A 19,947-nucleotide genomic window follows, 5' to 3' on the forward strand; every position below is an offset into this window, starting at 1 on the left:
CCTTCTGGCCCTTCGAGTCTGCTCCACCACTCAATAAGATCATGACTAATCTTTTCGTGGACTATGCTGCACTTACCTACGTTTTCACCATATCCTTAATTCTTTTATTTTTCAAAAACGTATCTACTGCTTCTAGTGATTGCTGAAGTAATGTCAAATACTTCCCTGGGCAAGGAATTCCATAGATTAACAACCCTCTGGGTGAAGAAGTTTCTTCTCAGTTCAGTTTTAAACCTGCTTCCTCTAATCTTGAGGCCATGTGCTCTTATCCTAGTCTCACCTACCAATGCAACATCCTACTTCTATTTCTTTCATAATTTAATATATTTCTGTAAGATCCCCTCCAAACAAACCTGCTGGACTATAATCTGGTGTCATGTGACTTATGACTAAAAAATTTGTTATTACACATCCTCATAGCAGTGGGATTTCAGGGCTCGAAGATAGGGACACGACCACTGCGCCATAAAAAACCTCTGCAGCAAATAGGCCCTCTTCTAGTGAATGAATGGGGAGAGGTTTCTTCTCAACGTGGGATACAAATATTATACCCTCAGAGCCCTTTACACTAAATTGAGCCCTCTTCGGTTGAATGAATGGATGTGGAGGTGCCACAGTTGAATTAGTTGATAACGTTAAAAATCACATCTTCTCCCTGAATATGTGACACTACCGCTATAGCTGCAGAGCCCGTGGCAGTAAATTGGGTCATCTGCTGCTGAAGGAATGAAAAGGGTGGATACACTGACGTGATTGTGAAATTCCCAACCAATCCCAAAGCTTGTGGTCGGTACCGACTAATCGGAGAGAGATATTGCAGACGGTGGGACCAACACGACACGGAATGCCAGCTGCCATTGGTCAGGTGGAGTAAGGTGCGCTCTGATTGGAGGAGGCGCAGATGACGCGCGTCACAGAAGGAGGAGACGGAAAGAAGAAGAAGAAAAACAAAGATGGCGGCGCGAGGCTGCAGTTTTCTCATCGACTCAGCGGGCGGTTTCTGACGGAGGGAGGGGGGCAGACAGGCATCGTTTACCTCAGAAAATACCTTTAAAATACATTTCAAATTAAAGCCGGAACTTTTCAAACAAAAGTTGTGAAGAAAAGGAGACAGTCCCCGGTGGGGTTTATTGTTTATTTGTGTATAATTCCCGGGGCCCGGGAAGGGGGAGGTGACGGTTACCGGGTGAACGAGAAAACAAATTAAAAATGTCGGCGGTGGAGGAGAGAGAGCCGGCGCCCGCGGCTTCTTCGCCGGCGGCCGGAGCCCAGGAGCTCAACAACCCCCCGGAGCTGGAGGAAGGTCCGAGCTCCAAGAAGCGGGGGGTCCGGCTGGAGGCTGGATTTGCTCAAGGCTTGTATCTATTAACTTATTTAAATGGTACCTACTGTATGGGGCTATGGTTTACATTAAAACCGGAGGGTCATGTCAGAGTGTTTGCTTATATTGAGCAGTTGTAGTTGGTAAAATACACTCCCTGGAGGAGCACCTTCTATGATGCTGCATTTCTTGCCTTCTGCCCTTCCCCCATTTGTTATCTCCCATTTGATTTTACATTTTATTTGGTCAAATTTAATTTCATATTAATGAGACTTGGTATTCACTGTGTTATTAATTTGTTTGTTGGATTATTGTAAGAAAAAATTAATGATGTCATGTCATTTCTGATGTCAGAGTTTGACATTGAATGTGCAGATGTGAATACCAATAAGTTGTGAAAATAAATCAAGAACTTGTGGTTCGAACAAAAAAAACAGTTCACTGATATTTATGGCATTGTCTCATTTGAGGAGGATGATTTGAGTCTGACCAACAAATCGTTTCATGTAGTCACCCAATTTAATTAAAATTTTCTTTAACTTAATTAAAGAAAATAACTCTAGCAGGCTAAGATTTGGACAATTTGTTTATAAGATTTATTTATAAGTCCATTGCTCTCGATGTGGTCTCTGCCACATTGGGGAGACTGGACGCCAACTTGCAGAACATTTCAGGGAACAGCTCTGAGACGCCAAAACTAAACGACCCCACCACCTTGTGGCTGAACACTTTAACTCCCCCCTCCCAATCCGTCAAGGACATGCAAGTCCTCGGCTGCCTCTCCCTCCAAGCTCTAGCTACCTGACGCTTGTAGGAAGAACACCTCGTCTTCTGCTTTGGGACCCACTAACTACATAGGATCAATATAGATTTCACCAGTTTCTTTATTTCCCATCCCCCCACCCCCACACCACACACCTTGTCCCAGATCCAGAGTTGAAAAATGCCTAGAGGCCATGCCTTTATGAATTCCCTGGCCGTTCTCTGGCATAGCACTCATCCACAGATTCTATCAACAAACACATTGACCTGGACCCAATATACCGGCCAATGCAGCGGACAGTTGGAACTGACAACCGGAAGCGTCAGAGACAAACCACTATAAATGCTGGAGGAAACATCACAGAAGCGCTTCACAAGAGGCTCCCAAGCACTAAGGATGTCACCTAGACAGGGGATGAAACGTCTGCAACAAAAATTCCCAGCTCGGCGAACAGAACCACAACGAGCACCCGAGCTACAAACCTTCTCACAAATTTTGAATTGAGCATAGGAGTTGGGACATCCTGTTGCAACTGTCACACATGCCACACAACACAAGGCGTGGCCCGTCTCTGACTTACCGTCCCTTTGAATATCAGGGGGAAGACACCCCTTTAATTTTAACATTCAGGAAAGATGCCTTACTTCAACAAAAATGTGCTGTGCTCACAGATGTTTGGACAGAGGAAGGGAGTTGCAGTCTGGGGTGAAGCTCAATCTTCATTCAGAGAAAGAGAGGAGCAGCAGTAGCTTCAGAAGCTCAAGGTCCAACTTGCGCATTCAGACAATAGGGGGACTCTTCTGGGTAAAATCTGGGAGTGAAGCAGAAGTCTCCTCCTTTCCATTCCTTATCCTGGGAGGGAGAGAGAAGGAGGGAAGCACTGTTCACTTGCAGCAACGGGAGACAGAGAGTATGAATCCAAGCAGGGAGCAAACTCTGCAAAAGTCAGTTTCAGTCGGCTTCTTCTGGAATATTGTGTGCAATTCTGGTCTCCCTTCTATAGGAAGGATGTTGTGATACTTGAAAGGATTCAGAAAAGATTCACAAGGCTGTTGCCAGAGTAGGAGGGTTTGAACCACAAGGAGAGGCTGAATAGGATGGGGCTGTTTTCCCTCGAGCATCTCAGGCTGAGTGTGTGTTTTTTAAAGAGGTTTATAAAAACTTGAAGGGTGTGGATAGGGTGGATAGACAAGGTCTTTTCCCTGGGATAGGGGGAGTGCAGAACTAGAGGGCATAGGTTTAGGGCGAGAGGGGAAAAATTTAAAAGGGACCTTGCAGTCAACCATTTTTTGCAGAGGGTGATGCGTGTATGGAATGAGCTGCCAGAGGAAGTGGTGGAGGCATCTGGATGGATATATGAAAAGGAAGGGTTTAGAGGGATATGGACCAAGTGATGGCAAATGGAACTAGACTAATTTTGGATATCCGATTGGCATGGACAAATTAGATTGAAGGATCTGTTTCTGTGCTTTATGTCTCTGACTGTATGACTGGTGAAAAGCGTTGGCATTCGTCGAAACATTTATGTAACAGAAAATTATAAGAGGGTAAAGATTAGCCTCACGTCATTGATCCATGAATCCTGGTGTAGTATGGATGTATTTCCAGTAATAGAGTCAGTATGGCATGGAAGGAGTCCAAAACGATGGCTTCTTTTACAAAAAGTCACACTTAAAACTTACATTTCCAGAAGACTCAGATTTAAGACAACCGTGCATTAATATAAGACAGATAAGTCTGGGGTATATGTTACATATTTGATGGAATGTTTATAGCTCTCAAAGCCTGATTTGCAGTTGTTGCTGGGCTCGTAATATTGTACAGCAGAATATTGTGTATCTTCAGTAAGAACGTCAATACCGCATGATAGATGTCCATTCAGCAACTTGAGTGGACTCTTCATGGAGTATGCAATCCACCACATTACCCTGCTGTATACATTTACATAAAGATCAGCACAAAGATCTTGGGTATTAAGAGAGGAAAGAATGTTCCACAGAAACTAGAATTGTGTGTTTTGATTTTCTATTGTGGACTGACAGCGATGACCTTTGCAACCTCTTTCCACAGGAATATTACAAGAGAAGAATTTGGAGGCAGAAATCTCAGACCAAACATCACATCGAAGTCTGACAGTCGCTTGATTCACCAGGACTTGGATATTGATGGCCTTGAAAACAAAGGGGAGAAGGTCTGTCTGCTTAGTTAGGTTTTAAACGTCAGTGTGACTGGAAACTCAGAGTCTCACATACCCACACACCAGAGTAGTGACTGGAACATGCTTTACAGACTGAATGAGAGTCCTCCAATTACCAGTTCACCAGTAACACCACACCTATGCTGTAAGTGTGAGCGAGTTTCAACTGATTGTTGAACCTGGAGAAATACGAGGACACCTGCACCATGGAGAAATCATGAAAATGCAGGGAGTGTAGGAACGGTTTCCCTTCCCCGCCTGCCAGATATTCATCAGCATTTATACACTGGGCAGCAGCCATTCACCTACATTCAGCACAGGAAAGGCTTCACTCAGTCGCATCACCTCCTGGTCCACATTGTGGAGAAACTGCTCATCTGCCCTGTATGCTGAAGCAGATGAAGGACATTTTTTTTAATCCTGGATGGAGAATACTGCAGGTATACCTGAAATAGATACATTTGTCTCTGTCCCATTGAGTCTCCAGCACAGGGCCAGGCTCAATTGGTCTCTGTGTTTATTCTCCACCTGAGCCTCCATCCACCCCTCTTCACTGCTCCCCCATCTCCCCTCCATCTGCATAAGGGTATCCCCCACTTTTCGAAAGTTCACTTTACACTACTTCACTTTTACAAAAGACCTACATTAATACCTGTTCTCACAAATCGAAAGAAATCTGAAGAGGATTGTCGCTTTTACAAAGAAAGGCATAATATAAATTAATTCATGGTAATTGCTTCTTCGCTTTAGGCCCATTTCAGCTTATGAAAGGAACACTCTACTTTCAAATAGTGGGGGAAAGCTGTATCAATACAGCACAGTCACAGGCTCTTCTCACTTGGTTTAGGCATACACACCCCCTCAAGCCTGTGCTAATTCTTAATCCTTACTTAGACCTGCTATTTATTGCCCAGGTGTGGTTTCTGTTCCTCTGTTCACCTCCCCTTCATGTGTCTATCAAGATACACCTTAAACATTGTGAAGGTGCCTGCTTCCACTACCTCCACTGGCAGTGCGTTCCAGAAACCCACCACCTCTCTGTGTAAATTCCCCACCCCCACCACTTCTCCCCCAAACAGTCCCCCTTTCACCTTGAACCTGTGCCCTCTTTTAGTTGACTTTTCCACCCTGGAGGGAAAAAACGCCTCTGACTATCACAGAATCCCTCCAGCGTGGAAACAGACCATTCAGCCCAACAAGTCAACACCGGCCCTCCAAAGATTAACACATAGAGACCCGTTCCCTTACCCTTATTATCTACATTTACTCCTGACTAATGCACCAAACTTACACATCCCTGAACATTGGGGCAATTTACATACAGACAATCCAACTTAACCTGCCTCTCCCTTGACACTATGGGTAATTTAGCTTCGCTAATCCACCCTAACCTATACAAGTTTGGATTGTAGGAGGAAGCCGGAGCACCCGGAGGAAGCCCACACAGACACCGGAGGTGGGGTGCAGGGACAATGTGCCAACTCCACACAGATAGTTGCCTGAGACTAAAATCGAATGCAGGGCTCTGGCACTGTGAGGCGTCAGTGCGAACCACTGAGCTACCTTGCCACCCCTGTCCAGCCAATCTGTGTGTCTCATCATTTTGTCGAGGTCTCCTCTCAGCCTCTGTTTTTCCAAAGAAAACAATCCAGGTTTATGCCTCCTCTGCTCGTAATGAGAGCCCTCCAGACTAGGCAATGTCCTGGTGAACCTTGTCTGTACCCTCTGCCAGAGCACCCACAACCTTCCAGTAGCACCGTGACCAGAACTGCACACAATATTCCGAATGTGGTCAGAATAAAGAGCTGTAACGTAACTCTTACACTCAAGGAACCATGCTGTGTGCCTTCTTGACCACCATGCCCACCTGCATTACCACTTCCACGGATCTATATGCCCAGATCCCTCTGTATGCCAGTGCTCCTATGTGTTCTGCCATTTATCATACAATTCTTATATTTCCTTCATCACTATCGAGGTTCACTTTAACTATCTTTCTCTCTTCATCTCTTTTTCCCCCCTCCTCACATCAGCATATCATAAGACCATAGGAGCAGAAATTAGGCCATTCAGCCCATTGAGTCTGCTTCACCATTCAATCATGGCTGATACGTTTCTCAACCCCAATCTCCACGTAACCCTTAATCCCCTTGATACTCAAGAACCTATCTATCTCAGTCTTAAATATACTCAGTAACTTGGCCTCCGCAGCCTTCTGTGGCGGTGAATTCCATAGATTCACCACACTCTGGTTTAAGAAGTTTCTCTCCCCTCTGTTCTAAAGGGTCTTCCCTTGACACGAAAGCTGAGCACTCAGGTTCTAGTCTGTCCTACCAACATCTTCCCAACATCCACGCCGTTTATTATTCTGTAGGTTTCAATTAGATCCCCTCTCATCCTTCTGAACTCCATGAAGTATCAACCTAGAGTCCTCTAATGTTCTTCATATGTTAAATTTTTCATTCCTGGACCATTCTTGTGAACCTCCTCTGAACATGTTCCAGGGCCAGTACATCCTTCCTGAGATATGGGGCCCAAATCTACATACAGTACTCCAATTGTGGCCTGACCGGAGCCTCAGAAGTACATCCCTGCTTTTATATTCAAGTCTGATCAAAATAAATGCCTGCATTGCATTTGTCTTCCTAACCACTGACTCAACCTGTAAGTTTACCTTGAGAGAATCCTGGAGTAGAACTCCATAGTCTGTCCCCATAATCTTTCTGTTCCTGAGTAGCAGCAGAGATTTACAGATACCTCGATTGTTTTCAGGGATACCAAGGGATCTTGGGAATTGCCAGTATCTCGGGAGGAGGCAGAGAGGAATGTGGTGTGGTCCTGTAAACTCCAGAACTTTCCAAACTCCCTGAGTCAGCAGTAACTCTTTCTGGACCAAGAAACAAAAGGGCCACTGAGAAACTGCTACATCAGAAGACCTCAGAAGCAGAAATGAGGCCAATCAGCTCATTGAGTCTGCTCCACCATTCAATCATTCTTACGTATCAAGGGTTACGGGGAGAATTGGGTTGAGAAACATATCAGCCATGATTGAATAGTGGAGCAGACTCAATGGGCTGAATGGCCTAATTTCTGGTAGTTAGTCATCCCTGGGTAGAAGGACGCAAAACAACAAGTTGTTTCCTGGGACCGATGAGCTAAGTGTTTAATAACCTCATGACAAAAGGACAATTAAGTTTGTGGAAGGAAGGCACTGACGTAAAGGGTTTTTTGCAGGAAAGGCTGTATCAAACAAACCACTAACCCTCGAGGATAAGAAGGTAAGCTACAGACCGGAGATCTCCAGAAGTGTGGGGAGATGGTGTTAGAATCTAAAGAAGCATCACACCACAGATTTGAAAGCGAGGAATCTCCACCAGAATGCAACTCCAGAAAGATGCAGCAGCAGTACTTGGAAGAAGAATGCTGCACTGAATCCCTGGATACTTCCAGAGACAAAGTGTTGGTGGAAACTCAGTTAAATTCTGCCATCAATTGGGTGATAGCCAAGTTGTGAGTGAGGTTGAACTTGGTTACTTGAGTTTTATTTTTGGTTGCTCCATACAATCAAGTGTAAATCATTGTTTCAGCAGTTAATTGTGTGCAGTTTCTGAGTTAAGAGCCAAATTAAAGCGATTCACCCACAACCACAGTGAGAGGCTGGGATTCATGTTGACTCCATTGCATTCATCAGTACATCACGTCAATATTCTTATAAAGCGAAGGCTGACAGCACCACCTTTCTCAAACAGAGAGTGTCGCCCAATAATCTATAAAATTAGCATGAAAAGTGGTGTAACCTGCTCTAGTGAGAAGAATAAATCCCCAACACTTTAAAATCAACAATTAGCAATTTATTTATCCAACTCTCATGGTGAACAAATGAACAAAACTATTAACAAACTGGATACAGGCCAGGAGCAGATGGGTGGCACTAGTTTAGTTGGGGATCATGGACTGGTTGGTCTGAAGTGTCTGTTTCCAGGCTGCATGACTCCATCGCATGGAATGAATGGGGATCCATCCCAAAGATGATAAAGGTTTCAAGCACCACCTTAGGCAAATGTGTGGACACCCCTCCAGATAACTGAGGGCAGTGGGGCACTGTGAGGGTCAGTAGATCAGTCAGCCAGCCAGTTCTCTCCAGGAGACTTCTCTCTTAAGAAAGGAAGTGGTTTCCTGTCCCATCAGCCAGATTATCCAGTTTGGATTAGGTCCTATATTTCCAACAAAATAGGTAGACAGGGCAGTGTCTATAACAAATATGTTATTAAACTTGGAAGCGTGCTGAAGACATATACAAGGATGTTGCCAGGACTCAAGGGTCTGTGTAAAAGGGAGAGGTTGGACAAGCTAAGATATTTTTATTTAGAGCATTAGAGACTGACAGGGGCCCTTAGAGAAGTGAAGTGATCGTGAGAGGCATGGAGAGGGTGAATGCACTCATACGTTTACCCCAGGGTTGGGGAAGTGAGAGCTAGAGGGCATCAGTTTAAGGTTAGAGGAAAAAGAATAAAAGGGAATGTGAGGGGCAACTTTTTTTTTATGCAGACGGTGGTACACATATGGAATGAAATGCCAGCGGAAGTGGTTGAGGTGGGTACATTAACAATATTTATAAGGCATTTGGACAAATAAGTGGATAGGAAAGGTATGGAAGGAAATGGGCCAAATGCAAGGAAATGGGCTTAGTGTTGATGGACAGTTTGGTTGGCATGGACCATGTTGGGCCGAAGGGCCTGTCTCCTGCTGTGGGACTTTATGATTCGTGTCTCTTTGTCTGTCCGACAGTTTTGAGTTTCCAAATGAACATCTTACTAAATCAGGCCGAATAAACTCCAATCTCATTCATCAACTCTGATGCGGAGGTGCTGGTATTGAATTGGGGTGGACAAGGTCAGAAGTCACATGGCACCAGATGAAGTGATGAAGGAGCAGCACTCATGAAAGAGCAATGCTCTTAAAGTTTGTGATTTCAAATACACTTGTTGCACTGTAACATGGTGTTGTGTGACTTCCGACTTCTTCAACTCTGGGTTTGTCTCAAACTTGACGGGATACTTTGTCCAACTCGGCATATTTTATCAGTATCGCTTGGAGGAATTCTTTTTTTTAAAGATTAGATTCCCAACAGTATGGAAACAGGTCCTTTAGCCCAACAAGTCCACACTGGCCCTCCGCAGAGTAACCCAGCCAGACCCATTCCCCTATTCCTATTCCTCTACATTTACCCCTGACTAATGCACCACACCTACACATCCCAGAACACTATGGGACAATTTAGATGGGCCAATCCATCCTAACCTGTACACCTTTAGACCAGGGGAAGGAAACCGGAGCACTCAGAAGTAACCCATAGAGATGTGGGGGGGACATCGTGAAAGATACACACAGACTGTCATCCCCAGGGTGGAATTGAACCCAGGTCAGCATCGTGAGGCAGTGGTACTGACCACTGAGTCACCATACCACCCCTGAGCCACGTAGGTGGGCTTGGGGGGGTGGGGGCGGGGAGGGGATGGTGAGTCCAGCACAAAACAAAAAAAGCCCACTGCACCCACTGTCAGAATGGGCAAGAGGTTCAGCCCTGGGGGTGACCCACTGCAGCGTCACTGGTGGAATCTGATTGTTGGGTGCACTGGTGCCTCCGCAAGTTGCAGGACAATGTGAACCTCCGCCCGCAGTCGGGGCAGGCAAACGGCCTCTCCCCGGTGTGGACCCATTGTTGGGCCAGCAGTTTGGAGGAGCGGGTGAACCCCTTTCCACACTCGGGGCAGCTGAATGGCCTTTCCCTGGTGTGGACCCGCCGGTGGGACAACAGGTCAGAGGAATTGCTGAAGGCCTTACCACACTCAGAGCAGCCGAAAGGCCTCTCCTCCGTGTGGATTCGCCGGTGTCTCAGTAGGTCGGAGGAATTGCTGAAGGCCTTCCCGCACTCTGGGCAGCTGAAGGGCCTCTCCCCTGTGTGGACCCGCCGATGCCTCAGCAGGTTGGAGGAGTCGCTGAAGGCCTTCCCGCACTCTGGGCAGCTGAATGGCCTCTCCCCCGTGTGGACTCGCCGGTGCTTCAGCAGGTCGGAGGAATTGCTAAAGGCTTTCCCGCACTCGTGGCAACTGAAAAGCCTCTCTCCTGCATGGATTTGCTGGTGGGTCTGGAGGTTGTCCACACAAGTGAACCCTTTCCCGCACACGGAGCAGTAAAACGTCCTCTCACCAGTCTGTATATGCTGGTGGGCCAGCAGGACACAGGAGCAAGTAAAGCCCTTCGCCCGCTTGGGGCAGGAGAATGGCCTCTTCCCAGTGTGATTGCACTGATGAGCCGCCAGGACAGATGGGACACGGAAGCCCTTCCCGCAGTTGCCACACTTCCATGGTTTCTCAACGGGGAGTGTTGCCTCAAGTTTCTCCATGGCCGAAGCTTCAGCTGCACACACACACACACGTGTACAACCCCGCCGTGAATTCTTCTTTCCAGGCAGTAGAGTTATTTCAGGCTCCACACTCAGTGCGCTGCAACAGTAGGGTCTTTCAACCAGTGCCCCTGTACTCAAAACAGGAAGCAAAAAGAAAGCTTTGCTCCTTCTCACAGAATCATAGTTGAAAATTGTTGCGGTCCTGGTGGATTGAGTGACTGTCAGACATTGACGTGAAAGTGAGGAATGGAGACGCTGGAGAGTCAGATTCAAAAAATGCGTCGCTGGAAAAGTGCAGCATGGCAAGCAGCGTCAGATAAGCAGGAAAATCAATATTTTGGACTTGAGCCCTTTATCTGTTGACTTTGAAACTTCTGTCTTCAGATAATCTGTAAGAAAAGATTACAAAAATCATCACTGCCAGTCCGGTTAAGAATGAGACATCAAGGCATTGACACTGACACCAGAGAGAAACTGTACATATAGATGTGGCAAATGTTAGTGGCAAGCCAGAGTGATAAAGATATGTAGCACAGAAACAGACCCTTCAGTCTAATTCATCCGTGCCAACTAGATAACCTAACCTAATCTCGGCTGATTTGCCAGCATCTGGCCCATATCATCTAAACCCTTCCTAATCGTATACCCATCCAGATGCCTTTTAATGTCATAATTGTGCCAGCACCCACCACTTCTTCTGACAGCTCTTTCCTTAAACACGCCACTTTCTGCATGAAAGACTTATCCCTTAGGTTCCTTTGTTAAGTTCTTTTGCTTGAGCTTCTTACACTGCAATACGCCAACTTCTGTGAACAACCAAACTTTATTAAGTACAGTACAAGCTGTGGAGAAACTCTTAACACTCTTCGCAATGCTTGAACACAACAGTACCAAAAAAACAAACCCCTTAAACAAAGTAAAACTGAAACAGAGACTTACAGTTGAAGTTAGAAGGGCAGAAGGAAACAGTATTAGCAGCCTTTCTCCACATAGCCCACTGCTTAACTCACCCAAACAAGACTTCAGCTTTCAGGACTGACCACTCCCCTTTCATTGTACAGGTCACTTCTAAAACATAAAAGCTTTGGCCTCAAGTCTCATCTGTTCACACATTACCAAAAATGCCTCCCAATACCGTTTTTCATCTCTGTACTAAACCAGTCGCTTCGGAGCTTGGGTCTTTTTACCACCCCTCTGAAAAAAAACCAAGGACACAGCATCCTTGAGAAGAAGGACCAGCTTTTAGAAAAAAGGACCAGCTTTGTGACAGAGGGATATAGGCCAAACACTGGCAGATGGGATTAGATTAGTTTCAGAACATAGCATGGAGTAGTTGCACTGAAGGGACTGTTTCTGTGCTGTTTGACTCGGTAACTGTTTTGCAATGGTGTGAAAACCATTTTCTTGCCTTCCCCCATAAACGTCCACTTCTTTGTTGTTCCAAAATCAGATGAACTCAGCCTTGAATATATTCAATGATCCCATAACTGCAGGAAGACATCCCCACTTCTGAACTCAATTCCTCTTGCTAATATAACACCTGCTTTGCTCATTGCTTGCTGCATCTATCTGGCAACTGGCATTAACTGGTATGGAAGGACGCTGAGGCTCCTTTACACACATTCCTGATGAAGGGCTCGTGCCTGAAACGCTGACTCTCCTGCTCCTCGGATGCTGCCTCATCTGCTGTGCTTTTCGAGCACCACACTTTTTGACTCTGATCTCCAACATTTGCAGTCCTCACTTTCTCCACATCCCAATATATCACCATTTAAACAATGCATCTCCTTTCTGCTTCCCCCACCCCCCACAGGGAATGCTATCACTTCACATCGTGGTACTGCATTTTCCATGAGCTTGCCAACTGAGACACAGACCTGGCCCAACTTTTCCAGAATCTGTCCCCTCCATAAATTGAGATTGAGAGAGAGACACACACAATAAAGGTGTCTCTGATTAGTAGGAGGACCACGCTCCTTCCCGTCCTCCAGGGCTTCCTATTGGCCCAACAAAAGAAGATCACGCGCAGTTTCCGCGGACAGCCAGGAGCACGCGCAGGTTTTGCTGACACCGGCGAACATGCGCAGTGTGTGTTGTCACCGAGGAGCATGCGCAAGATGCTCTGTGAAGTTGCTGGTGTTACCGACAGGTTTTGTGCCCAAATGACACTCGGAGACAAGAAAGGCTGGAGCGACATTTTATATTTATCCTGCGGCTCCACATTTTATTCCTTTTGCATTTTATTTGACGACTCATCTTTTCCTCAGGGTAGGGGATTCCCAAACTGGAGGGCATAGGTTGAAGGTGAGAGGGGAAAGATTTAAAAGGGACCGAAGGAGTAGAAAAAAAGTGTGAAAGTTAATTCCCCACAAGTGCCCTCTCCAAACCTGCACATCTTTGGATTGTGGGGAGAAACCGGAGCACCAAAGGAATCCCATGCAGACATGGGGAGAAGGTGCAAACTCCACTCAGACAGTTGCCCGAGACTGGGATCAAACCCGGGTGCCTAGCGCTATAAGGCAGCAGTGCTAACTACTGAGCCTGTTCAGAAAAAGCAGCAATTGATTTATATTAGGGTGAGAGGGGAAAGGATAAAAAGGGACCTAAAGGGCAACTATTTTACGCAGCGGGTGGTGCGTGGATTGAATGAGCTCCCAGAGGAAGTGGTGGAGGCTGGTACAATTACAATATTCAAAAGGCATCTGGATGGGTTTATGAACAGGAAGGTTTGGAGGGATATGGGCCAAGAGCTGGCAAATGGGCCAAGGTTAATTTAGGATATCCGACTGGCACGGAACAAACAGTTTGTTTCCATGTTCCACTACTCTATTTCTATATAGTCAGAACTGTTATGACACGGACTGCACCCCCCACTAATTTAAACCCAAAAAAGATTTACCCCATGTGATAATGTGAAAATTCAAGAGGTAAGGAACTGTTTCTAAAAGTCACTATTTAAAGTTTTATTTCATGATCTAGGACACTAACTGCAACTTCCCCCACCTAATTTAAACCAGCAACATAGAGAAGGTTTAACCCACGCAGTAATCTGTGAAAATTCAAGAACCAAGAAACTATTCCCAAAGGTCAGTATTTAAAGTTAAAATTAACAACTTTATTTATTAACGTCTAATGGAGAATAATTAATTAACAACAATTTACAACTCCTTTCTCTAACCTATCTTCTACCTTCCCCTGTATGATACCAGTCCAATAAAAACCCCTGATTAAGATTTACCGAAAGATTCAAACTTCAAGACCAGCCAGCTGTTAAATCTTCTCTTTGTACCTTCCTCTGTAGATTTGCTCTCCAGGTCGGTGTCGATGTTTTTTCTCTGTGCAGACTCCTTCTCTGGACAGGTACCTCTCAGAGTTCTCACTAGCAGCCTTTTGGTCTTTTGACAGTTCTCCTGTAACTGTTCAACTTTTTTTTTTGATTTTGTACTCCAAAGCATCAAATCGTTTCATTGGTGTTAATATTAGATTAGATTAAATTCCCTACAGTGCGGAACCAGGCCCTTCGGCCCAACCAGTCCACACCGAGCCTCCGAAGAGTAACTCACCCAGACCCATTTCCCTCTGACGAATGCACCTAACACTACGGGCAATATAGCATAGCCACTTCACCTGACCTGCACATCTTTGGACTGTGGGAGGAAACTGGAGCACCCAGAGCAAACCCCCGCAGACACGGGGAGAATGTGCAAACTCCACACAGTCACCCAAGGCTGGAATCGACCCTGGTGGTGTGAGGCAGCAGTGCTAACAATATTATCAAAATACTAAATTCAAATTTGATTGGAATTCAGTATTTTGGGGCAAGATTTAAATCAATTGGCCAAAATTGAGTATGTTTTTGTCTCCAGGCAACCCAGCTACTGAGCTGTTTGACCAAATGTTAAATTGTTACCTTGTTCACAACGTTTGGTGCTATGTCAGGTGGTTCTGCTCGCTTTTCAATTCTCTTGAAGGTAGAATACACCTCTACACCTTCTAACAGAACCAATTTTTCAAGACGAGGAATCGGCCATTCACCCCTAACAGGAGAAAGTGAGTACTGCAGATGCTGGAGATTAGAGTCAAGAATGTGGTGCTGGAAAAGCACAGCAGGTCAGGCAACATCCGAGGAGCAGGAAAATTAACATTTTAGGCAAAAGCCTCATTCACCCCGAACAGCCTGTCCTCAACTGCACATAGTTCAAAGCAAGTTTGAGAAAGATGGCTGCAGCTTTGTCTTAATATAAAATTGAACATGCATTCAAACTTTAATGCTATTTCTGAATATATGATTTTAGCTATTCTCTTTGAAAGATCAGCCATTTCTCGTGCACCCCCATCTCCCAGGCAGTGTCATCACCAACCATTTTCTCTCTCTCTTCTGAGAAGAGCTTGATACAGCGATCAAAGAGAGCTCGAGGCATGAGAAAGTTTAGTGGGAGTTGGAAGAGATACAGAATGGACAGGGTGACAGAGTGTGGGGCCATTGAGAGACTGGGGGGAACAGAGGGTGGTGGGGGCGGAAAGGAAAGACTTGGGGGTCAAAGGGTGGAGGAATAGAATGAGGGGGAGAGAGAGAAAATGGGGGCAGAGAGTTGCGGGATGAGAGAGAATGGTTGGGGGCAGTGGGTGGGGAGAGAGACAGCACAATTCCCACCTTCCCCAGGACTGGGGCAGTGTTCCATCAACTGGAACCTACTCCTCCCACAGCAGTCATTTCTCAATCCACATATGGCTAAAGCAGAAGACTTATATAATCCCTGCAGGCCATTTCACCTATCAAATTCACACCGACCTTCCACACAGCATCCCACCCAGACTCATCCACTTACCCTACAGCCCTGCAGTTCCCCATGGCTAACCCACTCTAACCTGCACATTCCTGGACACTTTAGCACAGCCGATCCATCCGAAACTGCAGATCCTTGGACTGTGGGAGGAAACCGGAGCACCCAGAGGTAACCCGCGCAGACAGAAGAGGGAGAACATACCAAAGTTCACACAGACAGTCATGAGAAGGTAGAATCAAATCGCTTCTAACAATTCTCCCACACCTGCAAAACCCTGAGCACTATGGGTAATTTAGCAGGGCCAACCCACCCTAACCTGGGCAAAGATAAAAATCACATGAAGCCAGTCCAACAGGTTTATTTGGAAGCACTAGCTTTCGGAGCACTGCTCCTTCATTCGGTGGTTGTGGAGTATAAGATCATAAGACACTGAGTTTACAGCAAAACATTACAGAGTCATGCCACTGAAATGATACATTGAAGAAACCTGGATTGTAAAGTCTTTCATCTTTAGAATGAGTTGCTGGTGTCATTAATATGTAAATCCCAGAACTTCTTCTAAGGCTCAAGATAACTTAAGGTTTTATAAGAAAAGATGACAACTCAGCTCAGACAATGCATTAAAGGTGTGAGGCCAGAGTCTGTCTGTATCCCAGTTTTTGAGTCAGACTGGTTCTATTTCCAAAGTGGAATTTATAAAATATTCCATGTATTGTCTGCATGCAGATTGTGCATTTTTTGAGCAAAATAGATGGTATCTGCAAATACAAATTCACCCCATAGACCTCGGTGTGTGTGTGTGCGCACACACATGAGAGAGAGAAAAAGTCTAGTTCCATACTGTATATCTCTATGTCTATTGCATAACAGATGCTTTATTTCTGTTGATGTAAATATTGTTATAAATCATAGCAGGGTACTAATACTTAGATGTAAGGGAGAGAGAATTTTCAATCAGGGCACTATAAGAATCCTGGCAGACCCCTATTTCTAATTTACTTGCCAATGAACAGACACAAGCACCTATTTAATTCTAACTTTTCACTTATTTTGTTATATTTTCTGGTATGATACTCTGTGTCTGGATGGTTTACAGGCTGGGAGATTGTAGATTGGACTTTGATTGACTGAATGATTTATTGTTCCAGAAGGTGTCAAAGGAGGTTAAAGCTTCAGCAGAAATGAAGCAGAGCTGAGAACAGACAACAACTGTGGGAACAGGGAGATCAATAGAGGACAAAGAAACCAGGACCTGAAATCCGAGCTGACACTAGACTACCCTGTGATCAGTGCTTTGATTAGCAGTGTCAACCCTCTACCTTTACCTCGCTTCCCATTCGACTTGAATGCCACATCTCCCCTCAATATTTAGGATCCAATCCTTGTCATCCTGAAGCCATGTCTCTGTAAGGAATCCCAGATCAAAACCTGGAGTGCAGGTTCATAGTTCCTTAAAGGTAGAGTCCCAGGTAGATATGATAGTGAAGGCAGCATTTGGTATGCTTTCCTTTATCGGTTACAGTAAAGGAGTTGGGAGGTAGGTAATGTTGCAGCTCTACAGGACATTGGTGAGGCCACATTTGGAATATTGTGTGCAACTCTGGTCTCCTGCCCATCAGAAGGACGGTGTGAAACTTGAAAGGGTTCAGAAAAGATTTACCAGCATGTTGCCAGGTTTGAAAAAAATTAGCTCTCGGGAGAGGCTGAATAGGCTGGGGCTGTTTTCACTGGAGCATCGGAGGCTGAGGGATGATCTTAGAGGTTTATAAAATCATGAGAGGCAAGGATAGGGTAAATAAACAAAGTCTTCTCCCTGGGGTGGGGGAGTGCAGAACTAAAGGTTTTGGGCGAACGGGGAAAGACATAAAAGAGCTCTAAGGGGAGCCTTTTCACACAGAGTAGTGCATATATGAAATGACCAGCCAGAGGAAGTGGCGGAGTCTGGTATAATTACAGAATTTAAAAGGCATTTGGATTGGTCTATAATAGAAGGGGTTCGAGGGATTATGGCCCCAGGGCTGGCAAGCGGACGAGATTAGGATAACTGATAGGCATGGACAAATTGGACCGAAGGGTCTGTTTCTGTGCTGTACATCTCTATGACTCCAATATAAAAGGTTCAGAGGGATATAGGTTAAACACAGGCAGGTGGGTCCAGTTTAGTTTGAGAACATAGTCAGCATGGACTAGTTGGACTGAAGGATCTGTTTCTGTAACTGATCTGTACTGGTCTTGCCTCCCCCATAACCATCACTTCTTTGTTGTTCAAAAATCAGATGAACTCAGCCTTGGATATATTCAATTACGCCCAAACTGCAGGAAGGGGTCCCCACTTCTGAACTCAATTCCTCTTGCTAATATACCACTTGCCTTGCTCACTACTTGCTGCACCTGTCTGACAACTTGCATTGACTGGATTAGAAGGACGCAGAGGCCCCTTTGTTCATCCAACATCATTTCTGATGAAAGGCTCGAGCCTGAAATGTCAATTCTCCTGTATTTGCCATTGAAAAAAGACCTGGACTAACTTTCCCAGAGTCTGTCCCCTCCCTGGATTCACTTCGTTTCCCTTCAGTTCCTGCAAGTCAACAGCTCAACCCCGGAATGGAAAAGGGGTGAGAAAAGAGTGTGCTGTACTCACAGATGTTGGAGAGAGGAAGGAAGTTGCAGTCTGGGGTGAAGCTCAATCTTCATTCAGAGAGAGAGGAGCAGCAACAACCACCTCAGAAGCACATGGTCCTACTTCCGCATCCAGACGATGGGTTTGCTGTGATTGGCAGGAGGACCAGTCTCCATCCGGCCATCCAGAACTTCTCATTGGTCCATCAAAACAAGGTCACGGAGTGTTTCCGCTTGTTGTGTGAGCATGCGTAATAGCTTGCTGACACTGTGGAACATGCGTAGTGCGTTGCTGACACCGAGTAGCATGCGCAGTATGGAGATGTTGGTATTACTGCAGATTTTCAAAGTTAAAAATCACACAATGCCAGGTTATAGCCCAACAGGTTTATTTAGAATCACTAGTTTTCGAAGCGCTGCTCCTTCATCGTTGGTTGTGGAGCAGAATCATAACACAGATTTTATAGCAACAGGATTGCAGTGTCATGGGATGTAACATTAATCAACTTTAGCTTACCTCTACCATTTTTTAGAATGACCATGTTAGTTTTGATTCCTTCACATGTAAATCCCAGAACTTTTCAAAACTTACGTTCTCAAGATAGCTTTTAACAATAGGTGTCATCTGAATCAGATCATGCATTGAAGGTGTTAAGTTAAAGTCTGTCTGTGTCCCAATGTTAGGTCAGACGGATTCTATTTCTATCGTGGTATTACAGAATCTTACGTGTATGGGTTTTTGAACAAAATAAAATGCGATTCTGCAAGTACAAATTCAACCCACAAACTTTTATGTGTGTGTGTGTGTGCAGGAGAAACCGAGTGATCATGTGTGTGTGTGAGAGAGTGTAATGGGGTATAAGTCTGTGATAGGGTGTGTATGTGTGTGTGAGTGAGAGAGAGAGAGTGTAATGGGGTATAAGTCTGTGAGAGGGTGTGTGTGAAAGAGAGAGAGCATTTGAGAGAGCGTATGTGTATGAGAGAGAGTCTGTGTGAGTGTTGGTTTGGAGGAGCATGTATTTGTGTGAATGCATGCTTGTGTGTGAGAGAGAGAGAATGCATAGTACAGTGGGGTCACCTGTAGTGTGACATGAACCCAAGGTCCTGGTTGAGGCCATTTCCATGGGTACCGAACTTGGTTATCAGCCCCTGCTTGGACAATTTGCATTTTTGCCTGTCCTGAAGTCTACCTTGGAGGATGGTCACCCGAAGGTCCAAGGCTGAATGTCCCAGACCGCTGTAGTGTTCCCCGACTGGGAGGGAACACTCCTGGCTGCTGATTGTTGTGCAGTGTCCATTCATCTGTTGCTGTAGCCTCTGCTTGGTCTCGCCAATATACCAAGACTCAGAGCATCGTTGCCTGCAGCGTATGAGATAAACAATGTTGGCTGAGTCACATGAGTACTTGCTGCACTCATGGTGGGTGGTGTCCTCACGTGTAATGGTCATAATCGTGTCAACATTCTGATACGTTTTTCATCATCTGCCGTGACAGAGTTGTATCGTGTTGTCCTGAAGGCCAGGCAGTTTTCTGAGAACAATTATCTGTTTAATGTTTGGCGGTTGTTTGAAGGCGAGAAGTGGAGGCGTGGGGAAGGTCTTGGCGAGGTGCTCATCCTCATCAATAATGTGTTGCAGGCTGTGAAGAACATGGCGTAGTGTTTCAGCTCCTGAGAAGTACTGGACAACAAAGGGTACCATTTTGGTTGCAGCTCGTGTCTGTCTCCTAAAGGAAGTCATTACAGTTTCTTGCTGTGACACATTGGAACTGGGAGTTGATGAGTTGAACATTGTACCCCGTTCTTATGAGAGCATGCTTGTGTACTTCCAAGTGTCTGCCATGTTCCTCCT

The 19,947-nt window shown here is 45.4% G+C and overlaps 1 protein-coding gene across 1 annotated transcript in view; it reads right to left on the reverse strand.

Moving 5' to 3' along the window:
- LOC148143280 (uncharacterized) overlaps nt 1-19,947 on the reverse strand; it is a 186,713-nt gene that overhangs the window by 111,744 nt on the left and 55,022 nt on the right. Inside the window, 1 exon segment of the mRNA XM_087975798.1 lies at nt 9,918-10,342. Within this exon segment, the coding sequence (XP_087831924.1) occupies nt 9,918-10,342 (425 nt within the window).

Source organism: Chiloscyllium plagiosum, unplaced genomic scaffold (assembly GCF_037043375.1).
Source record: "Chiloscyllium plagiosum isolate Xiang-an unplaced genomic scaffold, Cpla_swu_hap1 HiC_scaffold_27, whole genome shotgun sequence".
In the NCBI taxonomy this organism is placed as follows: domain Eukaryota; kingdom Metazoa; phylum Chordata; class Chondrichthyes; order Orectolobiformes; family Hemiscylliidae; genus Chiloscyllium; species Chiloscyllium plagiosum.